This window comes from Papilio xuthus, unplaced genomic scaffold, assembly GCF_000836235.2.
Source record: "Papilio xuthus unplaced genomic scaffold, Pxut_1.1 DF824888.1, whole genome shotgun sequence".
Classification (NCBI taxonomy): domain Eukaryota; kingdom Metazoa; phylum Arthropoda; class Insecta; order Lepidoptera; family Papilionidae; genus Papilio; species Papilio xuthus.
In genome coordinates, this window is record NW_013533761.1 from 877123 (window position 1) to 896965 (window position 19843).

The 19843-nt window shown below is 33.4% G+C and overlaps 1 protein-coding gene across 1 annotated transcript in view; it reads right to left on the reverse strand.

Moving 5' to 3' along the window:
• IP3K1 (inositol-trisphosphate 3-kinase-like protein) overlaps positions 1–19760 on the reverse strand; it is a 56760-nt gene extending 37000 nt beyond the window's left edge. The window contains exons 1-3 of the mRNA XM_013324931.1: positions 19359–19760; positions 18035–18145; positions 17535–17588 (exon numbers count right to left, since the gene is read on the reverse strand). Coding sequence (XP_013180385.1) covers positions 17535–17588; positions 18035–18145; positions 19359–19433 — 240 coding nt within the window. The 5' untranslated portion in view covers positions 19434–19760. The remainder of the gene's footprint in view (positions 1–17534; positions 17589–18034; positions 18146–19358) is intronic.
• Positions 19761–19843: the final 83 nt, after the last annotated feature.

The window sequence follows — 19843 nt, forward strand, 5'->3', positions numbered from 1 at the left end:
TTAAATTTAAATTAATCTCGGAAAAGGCGCAAAAATACACACATTTCCTGAGATATACACTCTAATCATTATTATTCGTTTTTAATTAATTCATGTGACGATAGTCACACATATACATTGTTTTACCTCTTTATGGTCTATCCTTTTCAGTTTTAATAATAAAAGAGCTCGTAATTCGCAGAGTCGGCATGGGTGGGCCCGGCTATTCTTAGTATTGGCTAGTCATTAAACGGAATGAGGCAATCAGTATTCACTATTGTTTCATAGCTCAATAGATAGAATCACGTAGTACGACCACCAAATGTTGTATTTTTAGACGACTTCAAAAAGAAAGAGGTTATCAATTTGGCTGTACTTTTTGTTTGTTACCGCGTAAGTCCGCTCCTGATATTCTGATTTTTACTTTTTTTTTTAAATCAAAAGGTTGCATGCTTGCAGTTACGTTCCATTTTTTAAATTAATTTTAAAACAAACTAGAAGTCTAGTTAAATTGCATATTTTACCAATAATCATACTTCAATCACAATAATAAGTTAAAATGGTAATTTACCGAAGTCATTTTCTTTCAAATGATAATGATAATTTTCTTTTCGATACGAACAAAGAAAAATCTCATTCATGAAAAGGTAAAATGATTGTGAATGCAGGCCCCTAAAAATAATGCATGTCAAAGAAACAGGGACTCTTCTAGAACCCTATGGAAGTATTTAAAAATTAAAATGAACAATCAGTAGGGGTCGGTAACATTGTACGAGTTTATCCTTTATACGACATTTACGACATCCGAGCGATAAATCAATGTCCAATCTGAGGAATTTCAATATTTTCTATGCATTATATTCAAGGGTAATGCGTAGGCAGTGTGATAATGAGTGTCGGGACGGCGAGGTGCGCATAGTGCACCGGGAAACGTTGACCCGCGCGGCCCATGTGCCCGCTGCCGCTACCCACCACAGACCCACTGTACGCTAACCATAGACTGTGCAGCTTACAAACTTTTAGACAGGCCGCGAAAGAAAAACTTGTAAATTAATAAAATCAATTAAATTACTATAATTACAATAATTGTGGTAATAAATTAAGCATAGTAAAACATTAAAGAAATTATAATATTTCAATCTTATCCTATTAAATTTCATACAAAAAAACTATGACGTAATAACTAAATTATCTAAAAAGACGTATTAAAACACCAATTAAGAAATATTCTTTCTTCATCGTGTGAATTGAGAAACAATATACACCGTAGATAGCACACGTTTTATTCATAGAACATAAATAGTTAGTATTCGTCTCACGCACGTCAAAACGTGGTTGATTACACGATTCAAATACGATGTGTTCGTAAATCAATATGAATATTCTATATTTTTTTATAAATTAAGAAAATATCTTATAACGCTAGATAAAAAGCCTCTGTATGTTTTCAATGTGTCGACTATCAGCTACGAATGCTAAGTGTAAGTATGTGAATGAATGAGGCAGGCGGCGCGCGGACGTATACGACGGGTGATGGCGGGTCGCGGCGGGCACTACGTGGAGCCCCCCGTCACCGTGTGAATCGCCGGATGACCGGTCCATGGCCGAGGTCGCGCTGAATATGCAGCGGCCGGCGCTTAAATATTAATGGGAAGCTTCTTAAAAACCTCCAGGGGACAATCACAGCCGTAATGAAATGTAGATGATCCCGCGGGCCGGTGACCCGCGCGTCCTGTCGTCGCCGACCCCCGGCGGTCATACGTTCGAATACGTCACGCACTAATCATATACAGCAACTACGTCGGGATGGAATACCCAACTCAAAAGTGACAATTTTACAATGGATGAGTTTGCCTTACCCCATCCCATTATTTGAAAAAACATTCAGTACTTACATTTTTTTTATAAATTCATCTAAAATATATGTCTACGTCTGTATATGTGTTACTAAAGTTTACTATGGGGAGTCCTAGTCTGCGATGGTGGCAGGTTGCTCATTAGTAGTAGTTTTTTCAAGGTGCCTTTCCCTGTAAATCTGATGTTTGTCTAACATAACATACGGCTATATCATTGTATTTAGATGTTCGAAGATGAATTCGGTTCTGGAATGATTACTTATAAAAGAGTTGACACCGAACGTATTAGCTTCCTCGTAGCCTTAAGCTGGTAAAAAATAATGGTTTGGAAATAAATGTTGTGTAAATGAAACATTCAAAGGTAAAACTGCAAATTATAAGAATCTCGAAGTACTAACGTTGAATATAAAATATTAAAAAACCAGTAGCCTTTTCTGTGACTAAAATACAATTAACTCTTGGATAGAGAATTATTCATGAACATAAGCTAATGATTTACCCTCTACTAAGCAGAATAATTTTTCTCTTTGAATAAATCTCAATATTTACAAAATCATCTCCGAATTATTCACTTACTACCTACGCCAAAATACGTCAAAGATTTTTAATTCAAATCATATTCTTTGCAAAGCAAGTTTGTATCCTTTACATGAAAAATATTTGCGTCTCAACAAATTTCAAACGAGCTATTACCATAATGTCGTACATAAATGCAAACGGCGGCATCTCTCAGCGACGCCCGGAGGCGCCTGCCATCAAACCTCCAAAATTATACAAAATCCAACCATTATCATTCGAAAGTGGCACTTTTATCGTAAGTACCACGAAAAAATACAATTTTTTGGGATTACAAATTGCTTACATATATCTTTCTTTAAACAGTGTCCCTAATGCGATGCATTGATTACAACCGACCGACCCATCCCAATCCAGATTCGCAGATTTAAAGCACAAAAAACTAGATCAAGAAAAATATGCAAGAACCGAGTTCTAGAACAACAAACTCCATCACTTTAAATTATAATGCATCTTGTATGGGAAAAAGTAATTTTCAGTTCTGACAAACTAAATTTCAGATCAGGTTTCGTTATTTGACACCTTTTTGTCGTTCTTGTTAAAAATAAACAATTTAAAGAGGATGGACAAGAATGATGTAATTTAAGTAAATGATACGGATCTGAATCAGAAAATATTACAATTGAGGATATATATAATGAAGCCAATTGTAATTGAAGCGAGCGAGTGGGCGCCACTGTCCGGCGACACCGCGCCGCGCCGTACCGCGCGTGCTTGCTTTATCATCATCATTGCCGAGATTGACTGCACTCCACGCCTACTGATAACCATACTAACTACTTAACAATTCCATCTAAAGTTGCCCATACACGACATTAAAAAATATTACCTGATGTCTAATACCCAAAAGAAGACAAACTAGATACAGTAGAGTAGTGAATGCTTTGAGTTAGTTCTTTTGCCGATTTTAGTATATGTATAAATAGTTATATTATTACAAATTTATGACAAAAATTTATTCGCTAGTAGCAAATGGCGGACACGATACAACTAGGAGTTGTAGGTAAGGAGTCAAATATTCAAGATCATCAAAATTTGGCGGCTTATATCGCACAGATAGATTATTAACAGAGTTCTGTGAGTTAAACCGATGGCTTTTGTTATGTTTAGTTCGTATATTAGAGAAATAGAGAGAGAAGTACAATTTTACCATAGATCTTAATCTGATATCAGATCAGAATTCACTCTCGGCTAAGCCTCTTTCACACAATTTATCCATACTTTATTCGGCCTTTGTCTTACTTTACAACTATTCACGTTTAATTACATTACTTTCTTGTGTACATTGCCATTAAAACCCCAATAGCAGACGTCCGCAGCACGCCTGCACTGCTGAGCACGCGCACCGCTCGTGCCACCGACGCACATTGCTTCATTTAAACTGACCGCCTGACATACGAAATCATGATTTAACCTATATTTAACCTCAATCACTTAACAATCACTGTTATTCCCACGACACATTCTAATAGTCGTGACATCAAATTCTTGTAGATTTTGCAAAATAGTTGAATGAAATAAATATACGAGTCAGCCGCGTGATGTTGTATGGAATTACGTATCTATTTCCCACTGGTGGCGCAGCAGATTGCTAAGCAAAATGACAGCCGCAATCACAATAATCAACTTAATTTATTTATTTATAGCTTCAGTCTTATCCATAAAGCAATAACGTCAAACAGAATACAAATAAGTAACAGTGGGTTATTTGTGCGATTTCGATAATAATTCGTTGAAGAGGAAATTTTACAACAATATTTTAAAAATCCCTTTAATAGCATTTTGTTATTTACAACAAGGATGAACATCGGTGAGATACATAGGTACATAAACAAAATCTTTTACATTATACATAGGTGGATGCACATATGAGTAATATTGAAGCACTTGTAATTGTAAATAAAGTTTTTTGATACTTAATTTTACTAATATGTAGTGCGAATGTTTCCGATGAATGGATGGATGGTTGTTTGTTAGAAAATATCTCCAGAACGGGTGCATGGATCTCGATGAAATGTGGCATAAATGTAGAATATAGCCTGAAAAAACATAGGCCAACTACCCGTCGTGAGCGAGCCAGTAGGGCCATAATGTCAAATCACTGACGAAATCAAAGTATTATACAGTGATTGGTACTTGTTAAACATTGCGAATCGATGGTAATACCATCGTTATAAAATTGCTTCAGCAGAATTAAAGCACCTAAATGCTTCCCTTTCCTTATGTCATAGAAACTAATAGGTCATTGTTAACTTCGACAGTATTACTTCGTACTAATTAACTCGGACGTACTCTACTGTTTACCGGAATTACATTTAATTAAGATAACTGTACATAAACAGGAAAATGTCTGCCAGGTTAGCATATGAGAGGATACGACAATTAACTGAAATATTTATTTATATACATGCTAGCTTTGCACGTATTTTTGTACGATTGATTTAAAAAGTTACATACGTAACAAAGATCTGATGGTTAACTATGTATTAACATAGCAATATTATGCAGTATCTTCTTATTTACGAAATGACTGAAGGTATTTTATATCTGTAGACTCATTCTCATTTTAATATTATTTAAATCCGAACGATCCACTTGCAAAGCTAAGAATATTTAATAAAACTTAATGTTAATTTCAATAGAGTTTTTTTCTTTGTAGATCCCAATTGCAAACATGATTTTTCTTTCATTTTTCCTTATGAAATTACAATTCTTATTTCCTTCGGGTCGGGGATTCGCGAAAGGGGCTGATATAAACAGATAGACGCAAACGAAGTCACCGCATCAGGGTTCAATGATGCACCTTCTGAATAATACATTATGATCTGAGTACGTTTACCTCCGCTGTCTGCATTCTTAACTTATTCCCGGCAGGACGACTGACCGTTGCCCTTTGCCCTGTGCGGGTTCAGGGCGACGGAGACGTGACGAAGCCGACGACGTCACGGCCACCGCTTCTGGATTTCTCTAGACTATTTACGAATTGGATATTAAGAATTAGGGGTGGTGGATGTAGATACAGTAAGGATGCTTTATATTTACTTACGTGCAATTTCTTTATACTACGTGTGATTAATGCAGTCATATGTAAGAATGGATGGATTAGTGTTTATCTATAATACATTTCTACACTACTTACTACTACTACTACTTACATTCAAGTTTTGTTTTAAGTATAATTTGGAAAAGATCGATTCGCATATTTTAAACATTCGTCACTCGTATGAAACAAAAACAAATCCAAATCAAACTGTCCCCTGCTTGTACTTTTTTTTTGCATACCATTCGTGGTATGATGTATTTCTGATATTACCGCTCCCTTTGAGAAACAGTATAACACTTTGCAAAGACAAATTTTGATACAATCGCGTAGAATATTCTAGAATAAACATCCCTGTGGCAGTGAGGCAGCCCTATTCTCGACCTACCGCAATATCCGTTCCATGTAATGAAATCGATCATCGAAAAACGTTACGCACTAACATGAATAGTTCAATGACGTTTCTTTATTTAAATGTTTCATTTGCAGTTAATGCTCTCTTTTAACCTTTAACCCATGTTAATCCAACTCCAAGAATATAGCCATATATAGAACTGATTAACTTTTAATTGAGTCCTAAATGTTAGAACTCACGTAGGTCTTGTTTATCAAAAGATTTTTTTGGTAAATATCAATTTAAAAAATCTTGTTTCTTCCTTTTGATTTAAGTCGATAGAAAGTAATAACTTAATCAGCTTAAAGGTGAAAGATAAAACAATAACATTGTTATCTTGGACATTTAATTATTAGTTATTTAGTTATTATTTTTACTATATTCTTTCTTAAAAGATAACATTTTATTGCTTCAGAAATTAATATCAAAAATGACGCAATTTTAATTTAAAATTTCAAACTACTGTAATAATCATAATATTCTTATGTAAATTAGTTTGTTGCTACACGTTTAAAGAACTGTTGTTAGTTCCAAATTGTGAGTTAAAATGAATACCTTTTATGATTTATCCATTAAGTGTTTTTTCGTTCCGAGACAACACTTGACTTGTAATCTGCAAGTCCTGGGTTCGAATCCCGCCATGTACTAATGTGTTTTTCGATTTTCCATTTACATATGTTCATTTATCCGACGTTCTCACGGGGAAAACATCGCGATGCAACCGGCACATATCTGCGAAGAAATTCAAAGATATATGTGAAGTTAACTAACCCGCATTGGGCCAGCGTGTATGTATGGCCTAGTCACCCCTGACTTAGGGTAGACTCCGAGCCCAACAGTGGGGACGTATAGTGAGCTGATGATGAAGTGTTTTTTATTTATTTAATAGTCGTATAAGTAGTATTAATTTTCTTCTAACTTAAGCTTTCTTTTGCAGGCGCCTCTCTTCTACGCATCGACCCCGAAGAAGGAACACTTATTTAATTTAAAAACTATTAACAATAGATAATGAATCAGACAATTAATGGACTCGCCCCCGAACGTTATGATCTGGCCTACTTGGGTTTTAGAATCTAACACTTCGGGCAAATCAATACGTACCACATTACTAAGAATCATTAGTGATTTTTTTTTAATTAGCTAATGTCATTTCGCAATAAATACCGTGGGTATATGTCTTTGGCAAGTTTGGGCAATAAGTTCGATTGTCAGTTGTGATTACTTTTTTTTTTAATTCTTTAAAATGTAATCTTAGTCATAATCATAACTATATGAAGTGGGTTATAGTAACAAAGGTGACTGAATGGAAATGTACATACTGTATACACACTTCATAGCAATAACGTTATACTCCATCCCATATATGAACCTGTCTGTCGTAATTTTTCCATAAACATCTAATACAATCTCGACGTTAGGAATTTTCTCAAATATTTTTTCCGTAACCAACTAACACTATTTCTTTTTAAATAACTTACTTTTTAATAAGTAATAATGACGCAAAAGAAATGCGATAAAATTATTTACTAACAGTTTTTCATAGAATCTAAAATGTTAGGTATATAAATATATAAATTATATGTGTAGCAAAGTAAATCTACCATTATACTGCATACATTTATAGCTACAAGTAACATAAGATTTGAATTTATTTTCTATACTTTAACTCAAACCATAAACAGTGTTGAAATCATATATTATAACCATAACCAGTGTCTGACGGAAGAACAACGACATATGTACATATATATTAATATACATATACATTTGTAGCGTGACGGATTACTTCCGGTTGTAACAATCGAACGGGTAAAGTTAGAATAAAGCTATGTATTAAGAAAAGGCACGTGCCACTTATGTACCGCGAAGCCTACGTGACTTCGTGCTACTCTAATAGCATATATAATCAACATCTGTAAGTAACAGACGTAATTGGCCTACTAATACCAACGATTAATTGGCATCGTTTCAAATTAATTTTACCTTTAATGGTTTTGTGATAAATTAATGATAAACTGGTATATAGGTATATACGCATCTTGTGCTAATTTTACAAAATATGTATCATATATGTATTTACTACCAGTCGCCCGCGACTCCGTCCGCACAGATTTGAAAATAAATTTAATGAGTAGTCTATGTTCTACAACTATGACAAATTTGATTAAGATCCGTGCCCGTTCCGAAGATACCTTCAAACAAACATCCATCCACCTATCCATCTATCTAAACATTTGCATTTATAATATTAGTAAGATTTTTAACTCCATCGTTTAGGGATTCACTCCTATTCGCTTCACTTGTGTTAACGAGTAACTTATATTATATTGTATTTTGCGTTAATTAGAAAGAATAAAAATAAAACTTTAAAACATTAACTTTTCATTAGCATTGTAACGCACAGCAGAAGGGCACTGAATAGAAAATGTTAACATGTCATAACCCTACGCACTTTTATGATTATTTATAGATCATATTGGTTATCTGTCCGATTTAATTTTGTAATTTGTATCGTTTGACGTATGGAATCCATTACCAACTGCCTCAAGGACTTTGGACTTATAATGTTATGGCAACATAATAAAATTTAATCGAAGGTAACTTTGTAAATATATTACAGTAATCTTTCGACAGATTAATATTTACAAATTTTTATATTGCAAATTCATGAAAAAGGTTATTGCAGAACATAATATAAAATATGTATAATTGAACAATATATGAAACGTCTTAATTTTATTTTATTCATATACATTTTAACCCTTTAACGGTCATAAGGAGTGGACAGTGGAAAAAATAAATCGATAATGGTTAAGGGTATATAATAGAAGTAAAAACATATGTATATATATTTCTATGGTGGGAAATATATTCCCTCTACCGGTCAGATTCTATTCTAAATTGTGTGCTCTTTTCACGTGCCCGACCTATTCTTTTACTGTAATTATGTACAATAATTTATTTTTGGTAGTATTTCAAATAAAAATCTTTGCAAACATCAAGTTTTTATATTTATTACAAAAATAGTACTCCAAAAAAGTATTTTTATTTACTTTTAACAAAAATCTCATTTTATTTTTTATGAAAATCTCTGGAACAAGGTGCTATGCACAGTGCGACTTGGCATTTCGCACGCATAAGTTTATGTAACACACATAATCATGGTGGTGAAAATATCGCCTATAACTTATAAAGGGTTAAATAATCAGATAAAAATTTCTATTGCATAGATATATAAACTGTAGAAACATAATCCGGAGTATAAAAGCTAAGAGGAAATGTATAAAATGTCTTTTCGAAAATCGATTCTCCATTAGGCGTCATATTTGTATGAAATTTCTATTAATTATAAATCTATGGTCTATCATTATACCTCCTTAAAGTGTAATTTATTAATACCATTGCTTCCGAAATAAGTTGAATGTTATCTACCGCGAATGATTGTTACCTACCGCGAATCGAAACCCGACCAAATTGACTCTTGTTAATATAGTCACAAAAACATTTATGAGAATAACAAGTGGTCATTTTATTTCTACTATTTCGCTCAGAATTAATAAAAAAAGCTATAAAACAATCAACATAACCGAATCATCATACCCATATACATAATAGGCTACAGTTTTTCCTCTTTGCATAAAAATATTATGATTAAAAGTAAGATTATAAGCAAGCTTATAAGTGTATTGACGTAATTTAATATGCTTGATAATATAACTCGTTTTATTCTATTGCTCGATTTTGTAAATAGCCACCCAGAGTATTTTTTTCAGCGCCTGGAAGAATGTTAGTAGCTAATACGTGCCGTAAGAATTTCAGAACGTTGCTAACACAAATTAGACAGACGTTTGGGTAGGTTTTGAATTTAACGGAGTTTATTTAATATAAAAAACCACTTAATATGTATATTCATAGCATATTGTGAATAGATATAATGGAAAAGGGATTGATTGCGAATGGGCAAATGGTTAGTCTCTTATCAAAGCAAGTACTTATTAAATTCGGATTAATGTTAAACCCTAACATGAATTAATTAAGACCTCCTAAATCATCAAAATTCTTGTGCCTCTAAGTATGACGTCATTATTAATATATTATTCTACGCTTGCGATATACTGTTTATCATACCAAAACGTTGTTTATTTTTTCTAATAATTTAACAATACGATTGTTTTTAACGACACCGATGTTATAAAAGAAAAGGTTCCTATGGTTGTAGTTTTATAATCCTGAAGTTATTTTAATAAAAATACAATTGTCTTATTTCTCAAGTAATTAGTATTTTAAAGTTAAATTCAAAGTGTTTGTATGCTAGAGACGAGAGGCATGTGGTGTGCGGCGTGAGAGGCGCGCTGCCGGGAGCGCATTGCGCGTGCTGTGCGCGTCGCGGCGGCTTGCGGGCACGATCACGTGACCATTGACGTCAATACTGACCTCTGCGGCACCCGCCAGCCCGCCACCCGCCTGCCACATACCGCCCGCTTGCCTTCTGCTTATCGTACCCAAAATACCCTACAAATACAACAAGCGAACCATTGCCTTAGCGCTTTGACGCGCACTTCCATTACAACACCACAAATTAAGTCATCCATGTACAACGCACAAGGCCTTCATTGCATACTTATATTATTTACTAACTATACCTATTCTGCAACAATGGTGATTAACTTAAATATGATCGGCAACTTAAGCGTTGGATCACAATAATATAATAATAAATAATAATAATAAAGTTTAAAGTTCTTGATATAGAAGGTTTAAGTTTTATCAATGTTTTCGTTACGTGTACTTATTTTCTTTACTTACAATTTAATCTAAAACTCTATGTCCTTTCTAAAGTGACGCAAATATAAAGTAACTACTAAATTATTGTTATATGAAAATCTTGACCAAAGTAATATTTACGTAAGACCAATATAATTGTATTTTATAATACATTATGTAATCATGCGATTATCTGTGTTAGATTTCACACATACATATCGTATTTCATATTTTTTACATTCTTAATAACTACAATCCAATCATTTTTACTGAAAAACAAGAATGCTTACTGGTTTAGAATGTTATATAAATCCGAATAAAATATGTATTTTGACAACGTTTCGAGCAAATTTTTCAGATATGAGATTGAAATGTTTGTCAGTCGAATAATAATTATAACATTTGCATGATGCACAAATTCTCTTACACGATAAGATCAGAGTTAAATTACAATCTTGTTCATTTATCTGTCGTGTCATGAGTCAGACATAACACAATTACAATTGTGTTTTGCTTCCTTAATAGTTTACAGATGTTTACACCATGCTGGAATACACAATTGATCCATCTAGATAAAATATAGATTTTATCTATTGATATATTATACTAAATTTAATTTTGATTGAATTAGTCATACAACTTTTTAAAAAATGCATACCCTGCACAAAAACGTGAGAGTCATAATGGCTGGTGTACTGAATAAAATTTTACGCTACAACCTTTGTAATCTACAAAATATGTCAAAATTACTACGATATTTCTTAGTACTATACGCCCGAAACTTCACTTAATACAATTTTTGTCAATGACGTCACAAAAACGCTCCCACGAATATTCATACTAGGCCCTCAGTACTATCCGTATCTGTTTCCCATTCTATTATTTACTTATCACATTAGCTTTACATCTGACTATCCGCAGAGAAAAATTATGAACGTTGCGATATAGAAATCATTTGATATTCCAAAAAAAATATTTCGGCGCAAACAAGAACAGAATTTAACATGTTGTGACACAACGAGACATTGGCCATGATCAGTGACATAATACGCTTACGTAAGTATTATGTTATGTTTACCATTTCCTTCACGTGTCTGGTTTTCCTACATAAATCAGCATTCAAAGATATTTAAAGGCACTCTGCGAACACTATGGGTCGCTCCGGACAAAAAAAGCAACGTCTATTTGGTTTTGCTTGCTCTATATTTAGTGTACGACTTTAAACACTAAAAAGTTTTTATGGTACAAAATGGCAATCAAGCCAATGGCTATAATAACTAAGGTAATGGCCAGAATAGGTGATCACTGCCAAACACTGGCAACCTATAATACATATCAGAGGAAACATGGAACTACGCTTTATCTCTGTCTTATATAACCGGAGCTGAGTATTCGTGCAATAGCTAATCCTTACTGTATTAATGTTAAAATGTCTAAAGTCAAAATAATTTAAAAAAAATGTGCAAGAAAAAAGTTTCTTATTTTTTCGTGAATAAACCTTCTTTGGTCTTCTTCGATCATCGTACCTAAGTTTTAGAAACACACTTCACACATTTTTTTATACTAGCTGTTACCCGCGACATCGTCCGTTTTGTACCAAATGATTTTTCAGTTCGCAAAATCTGTAATAATCTGGCGGACAGCCGGTGAGTCGACACCTTTTCGATGCACCGACACATTTAATTATTTTTTGTGAAATCTTGATATTTTTTTTTAATGATAAAACTAATATTACTCCTATGTACCTTAGCTAAATTCCTTTACAAGTCCTGATAAAATCTTGCTTGGGAGAATATTGGAACAAACGCACCGACACATATACAATTTTAAACAAAAAATTGTTATAAGTAACGCAACATACAGACAGAACAATTTTATTTATCTATATATTTACTTTGTTCAAATTTTCAATCGATGATAAAATATTTTTTATTCATCCACTAAAATTCAAATGTATATTTTTTATACTTATATAGTCAATGACACTTGATGTTAATACAATTTTTTGCCTACTAAATTTTTTATATTACCTGGCATAAAACGTACTATGTATAATAGAAATACGTTGTGTAACATACAAAGACTATGTGTAAAATTGACTGAGCTTATAATTCAGAAACAAAAAATCAAATTTCCTTCCTCCTACAAACACATCTTTATTTTTCTTATAATAAATTCCAGCTTGATACCTTCATGCGTTTTTGAGAAAAAGGGTATTAACAGACAGACGGACAACATATCCTATAAGGATTCTGTTTTTTTTCCTATACGGAACCCTAAAAACATTGCAGTTTACAAGTTCATATACAAAATATTACGTATCATAGATACTCATATCTAATTTTTTTCGACATTAAAACATATGTAAAAATTTTACATGAAATATGTAAAACGAGAAGATCGACAGGTCACGTGTCAAGTGATAGCGACTACAAATTGCCCAAATAAATAGTAAATACACGTGACTCGGAAAACTACTGACTATTAATGTGTCCGTCGCCATTTCGTTTTCTTTTTCTCCGGACACGATCTTTGAAAATTCTAATAAGTTTCATTTCAGTTTTTGTTTTATTCGAATATACTAGAAAACACAAACAAACTTAATGCATACGCCACATTATACTTATTTTAATTGCGAACACGAGTATGAAGAATTTCAACATTACAATATTGTTGTTTATTGCATATGTCGTGTGAGGTCGTTTGAGTTTGTAGTTGAATGATTTTAAATTCAATTAACACAAAGATTCTCTGTTTTATCTTTTATATACAAAATGTCATTTATCGTCAACTTTCCATCGTCGGTAAAGAATGAAAATTAAAAAAATCTTTATTATTATATTACACACAAAGTTTAAAATTCAATGTTGCCTTGGCTCCTTAACAAGAAATACCTGTATTTAAGGAGCAAAGGACTTCCCTTACATGTAATTGCATAATTATTAGAATTAATTAGGTTATGAATAAACAATAACAGAGTCGGAATATGTCAAACTTACAATTTAATTTCAATATGTATAAGTATTTCATACATAAACAATACGTATAAAAAATATTAATGTTTTAATTCGAGATAGGAACAGGTAGTGATGGCTTTGTAAGCTTCATAGAAACGTGAAATGTCCCATTTGATGGGAATCTGTTTCGCTGTAAATTAAACATAGCTTTAAGTAAAGTATTTATTAAAGTACACTTAAACATAAGTGTTTAAATTATATAGTACTAACAATAAATTAAATACAAAGTTATATGCAAAAAAACTAGTTGTATTTTAGAATCGATCGAATTAAAATAGGAAGGTCAGAAGACAAAAGTCCTCTAGTTAACCTGAACGGTGGGTCGCACGTGACTACTAGATATTTTATGGTCTGAATTAATTTTGTTTATTACACAATACAGAGAGCGTCGCTGGCGCAGGAATTAAGCTTACGACCGGACCGAAGGGAATTCTACATGTCCAGGTTCGATCTCCGCCATGTATTACTGAAAATTGAAGAGTTCAATTTTCGAATTTCATATGTACTACATCAGACGCCCTTACGTTGAAGGATAATCGTAATGTAATCAACACATATCTACAAAGAATAATCACACTTTCGTGAGACAGTGTGAGCGACGGGCCGCGTCCACGAAATATTACCAGTCCCCCTCAAGGAAGGGCCCCCGGTGGGCTCGGAACTAGTCGGTGCCGTCACCGGACGAATATACGTGAGTGTTTTGCCGTTTTTATATAAGTTTTTCTACGAAGAAATTCGAAAATATACGTGTGAAGTCGACCCCCAAAGGGCCAACGTGGTTGATAATCCTAGTCACCCCTAACTCGAATAGGCTCAGAATCCCTCGGTAGGGATTATTCTTTAGCTACTTTATCATAGTTAAAGTATAAAATAAAAATTAAAACATTGTACCATACTTAAAGATGCCATTATGATTCTAGTTTCATGAAAAACTACGAGAAAAGCTGAGATATTTTTCATCTATAAAGATTCAGTAAATTAAAAGAATACACGTCAAATATGGTAAATAAAATGCACATTGTTTTAAAAATGTTTAATTTTCATCAGTTCATTGAATAACAAAAGTTACACGTGAGCCGAGGTAATGTCAAAGGACTTGAGCTATAATTTCGCCGCGAAAAATCTACGAACAAATATGAAACAGGACATTATAAAAGAATTTTTCGGCAAAGATTTTTTCAATAATATTCTAAAAAATATATATTTAACGTAAATTTAACAAAGTTTGTTTTGCTGCAGAAAAATTTGATAAAATCATTCGCTAGTGTCTCAGAAGACGTACCCGAAGTAATTTGACAATCTGATTAACAATTTCTGCTCCTAAGCAGAAGCGAATATTTACAAAGAAATAGTTTTAATGGCATATTCATATTATTTTGTGTCATTCATTAAAATACATATTTAATTTCGTTTATATTTTAAGAGGTTGCTGATCTCTAAATATGTGAACTTTTTAAATTATCGTTAAAAAAACGTACAAGTGTTAAAAATAAACTTTCTCATACTTTCTTAAATTGAATTATATTTTCTCATTTTAAAATAAAAAATTACTATTTTTTTTATAAAATTAATTGTAGTCACGTGTAGTATCTATCTTGTAAGTCCCATAAATGTGATACATACATTTAAAGAAGGAACGACCTCTTGACCGGACGTCACTCCATTACCTACTACATATTCCTAGGCCGATTCTATTGAATTTGCACGATATGAAACATTGTTAATATTCAACTTTACATCTTAAATTAAACTATTGTAGATTGAAAAACTAATTAAAATGTGTATACTTACGACTTTGTGACAATAAAAAAAATTTCAAAGTTGGTAATGTAATTTTAAGTTCATATCAAACCTTAGATGAAATAATCTTTTCTGTTTTTAGTAATGAAAAATAGAAACGTTTGCTTACTTTATTTAATTAAACAGAACTGAAGTAACAGCTAGAGACTAATAGCTAATCTACTCTTTTATAAAAGGTTATTTGGTTCTATAGGTAATATTCGACTTGCACAATTACACGCAGAACTCGCGTAATACTGGCCACAAAGCTAAGCTTTATTTGCTTTTAAAAAGAAAACATAAAACATCGTCACTTTAAAAAAAAAGTATATTTAAGTAAAATCTTCAAGGTGTTTCAAATTATCACAATTGACTAATCAATAAAGTCAGATGTACCCGTCGTCCGCCCTTGTACGATCCGAATAAGTGTGCGGCTCCACGTTTTCCAATGTCTTTTTAATCCAGTCACATGTTTAGTTAAAACTACCTACGCGTGGATGACAACCTCCACCTCGGTCACGTGTACCTCATCGCCTGAACAGATGCAAATGAGAGCAAGCAAAAGTATTCAAATAACTCTCCTATTAGCCGACCTGAACTGACTAAATATCGCATTTGAATATCCACATTCACTATCGCTAATCATTCTGTATTATTTTAATTTACAATTTGTTTGTGGCAGAAGACTACATAATTGAATTTAAGTTTATTCTGGTTAAAAACAAGAAAGTCACATATAAATATTTTGTATTACTACTTGATAAGCTTGGCCAGCATTACAGCCACAGGAAAATGTTTAACAATAGCCAACATGACTACACTGATGCTTCCTTCCCTTTTCCGTCTCGTTCCGCTTTTCTCTTCCTTTTTTTTTGATAAAACGTAAACCTACACGAGACGCTCCCGTAGTAACTATGTCTAAGAATTATAACATTGTAGAGCTAAATCTGAATTTTCTGAAATGATCAACCTGTCAGGTTCAAAAATCTGATTCATCACCTTTAACCAAAAACGTATTTGATAGCATTTATTATTCAAATTTGCAGGCAAAGTAAAAAATGCTAACCAAATTCAGTATAAATTTCTAATCACAGAATACGGTAAAGGAAGTAGAGAGTATGAATGTATTACCAATTCTATTGAGCTTAACAAAATCAACTTAAGTGGGCATAAAATATGTATAATTTATAACGTGGTCACGTGTGAACTTAAACATTGTAGAGAAGACAGGAAGATATGATGACGAAATAACTAAGGAAACGTGAGAGATATTCACAGGTTCATTCCTTTACATTCCCGGTCGTTCCCGGTCACTCACCGCCGGCTGCTTGTGTAAGCCTCACAGTTTCCGGATTGTTCTTATGAAAAAACTTGATTTCGTAACATTGAAAATAGAAATCAGTTCTTACTGCATACATTCTTACAAAATACACGAGGAAAATGTCATTTATTTGGAAATATGTGCAAAATGTATTCTATTGATTTAGTTATTGGAATAAATTGAGATTACTCGTGTTGCACATATTTTACTTATTACGTATTTAAAGAAAAAATTAAAAATTTATTTTTGTTTCGATTATATTGGCATTGAATCAAACGGGCGTTAATCACATTCGATAGAATAGTTTCTAAATAATGATAGGTAAGTCTCTTATCTCGGCCATCTTAAACAATGCACATTAAATTACCTTTGTTCGTTAAACTATTGTTAAAGAATTTAGTTATATGCAGGTACTGTTTGTTACCTAACGTAAAGTACATTGCCGTGTGTGCGATGTGTATTTTGTATAAAATATTCTGTCTTTCAAATATTTACTTACAAAGAATTGGTTTTCCCCTTCAAAAAACCCAATCATTTAAATATTTACAGAGGTGGAAAATGTTTTTTTTTTAATAATAGCAAAACGACTCATTATATAACGAAGAAAGGTTTTTAGTTCTTTAGAAGAAAGTTGTAACTATAATATATTAATAATTACTATATAACTATATTAAGGTCCCTTATCTGTAACTTATTTTAATATAATTGACAAAGTACAAAAAATCAAAATAATAAAGTGGAGCTTCGAAATAATTAATTTAACCAACATGATATCTGTATGACAGTTGTAAATATTCTACCTACTCACCTTAACCTTAGCGGCTGGTTTATTTTTACGGAGAGCATTTATGCCGTTCCGAAACTGTAACAAGAAAGTCATTAATTAAATATCACAAAGCAATAATATTCTTGTTGAAAGAACGATGTGTTCAACAATATATATTTAATTCATAAATGAGATAATGTACGACATAATATTCGATTATATTCCACAAATTACAGAATGTCTGACTTAAAACAATTTAAGGCTTTATCTCAAAAAGGTTCATTGAAGAACTTAAATCTTCCAACTTATATCGCCTAATATGATATTTTCCTATCAAAAGATGGCAAACGAGCAAGCGAAAGTAAGCAGCTGTGTCGATCTTGACGGTCCCAGACGGAATTTACAGTCCAGATTGATAAAATACTGGCGGTATTGGGCAGAAATGGATGTCCGTGGTCTCTTCCTACCCCTCTGGGTTACGGGCGAGAGTTATGTTGTTGAGGTTAACAATAAAATTGAGGTTATGTTATTTTAATACTTACTGCACAATTGAAACAACTAAACAGCGAGGGTGATGGCGTTGCTTGTGATGTGGGTGTGCCGAGGTAGCTTCGTAGGTCAGTGGTATCGCTCACAACAGCGGCACAGTTCACCTGACAATCGTTGTTTTTATTAATAAAATATTTTTTTTAAGTAGCGTTTAATAAATGGCAGAATTATAGATTATATATTAGAATTATCAATGTAACTTTACCCCCCTCTAACTTTTTTAAATCCGTAGACAAAATACGGGATCTAAACTACGGCAATACAAGTATTGGGCACGCTTGCTCGTTATTTTTTTTTTATATAAAAAACTGGCAAGTTTGAATACGGCTGGTATGAGTCTTTGTCATGTGTATCAGTAATGTAAACAAATACGCTTCTAAAATTATTCACATCTTGCGCTTCAACAATTATTCACACGGATGGTATTTCCTAGATAAACAATTCCCTTGTATTATTTTCTTGCATCAAAACAATAATTCTAATTGAATATGAAATATTGTAGCCTTTTACTGGTATATTATGCTCGTATTTATAACAATTCCTATGTAAGTTTCTAAATTGAATCTTTCCTTAATCTATATTTGTCTTTTTATTACGAAAATTATTTGCCTGAAGTCAGTTTCATCTCGCTTTTAACTCTGTGAGCTTAATAATGACTGTAAATGCTTCGTAACAATGTGTCACACACGTGTTAAATCAAGTTTTAACCTTTTATATACTAATTAGTAATAGCTATAAAAGACATCTTATTAAAAAAACATTTATGTACTTAATCATATGAATGAAAAACTATCACAATTATACCTTACTTCGTTCTTTTTAATTTCTTAAATACGCATTAAAGTATAAACATAAAAATAAATGGAGAACGCCATTTAAAATGTTGCAATTATTTCAAGGTCAATGTCAACTAAAGAATTAACACATTACGCATTACCTCTTGAATTAGTTAACATGCCATAACAATGTAATTTTATTTATATTTAGTCGCTGAAGCACACGTTGAACTGTTTATTACATGCAAGCACAAAGAAGTTTTACTTTGTTTAAGGCTGCAAGCTTTAAGATGCACCCAAAAGGTTTGGTAAGCTTCTTACGTTGTCAATTTAGAGACTTTAGACATTACACATAATTAATCATTGATGAACTGTTAGATAATAATAGCAAAAGCATCTATGCTGGTCGCTTCCACAAAACGGGTTGAATGCACTAGTATATACTGTGTACAGTCGGTGCGACCTTGTCGCTGCGCGCACGCAGGCTGCGGCCCGATAGCGCAGCCGGTCCGCCACTCGCCTCTCACCAGTAGGTACTCACGTTCGCACTCGTCACGTCGCTGCCATACACCGCGGAATAACTTGTCGGCGGAAAGTTGTACTGCGGCGGCGACATTTCGGCCGATAGGCCAGGTCGCGGTACTCGCGAGTCACCAGCCGTACACAAACGCGATCCCACAACGGGTCAATCACACGGGCCGGCGCTCCATCGCTCCTCGTGCAGGGCTGGCGCTATCGCCGCGCGGGTGGCGAGCTCACTGGCGCGGCGGTCGGCGCACGCGCAGACGCGGATTATCGTACTTTATGTCGATAATGAGTAACGCAAACTTCCCCGTCGTCAATTGCGTAGTGTACTCATCGACACCGGACCTTATCGGCGAGCGTGTGCGAATACGATAAGTGAGCCGCGCAGACGGGCGCAGCACCGCACGACGCACATCCAGCGCGGCCGCGACACACTGCGGTTGTTGATCATATTTATTTTATATCATACCTACATTATTTTCGATAAATAAACAATTGACG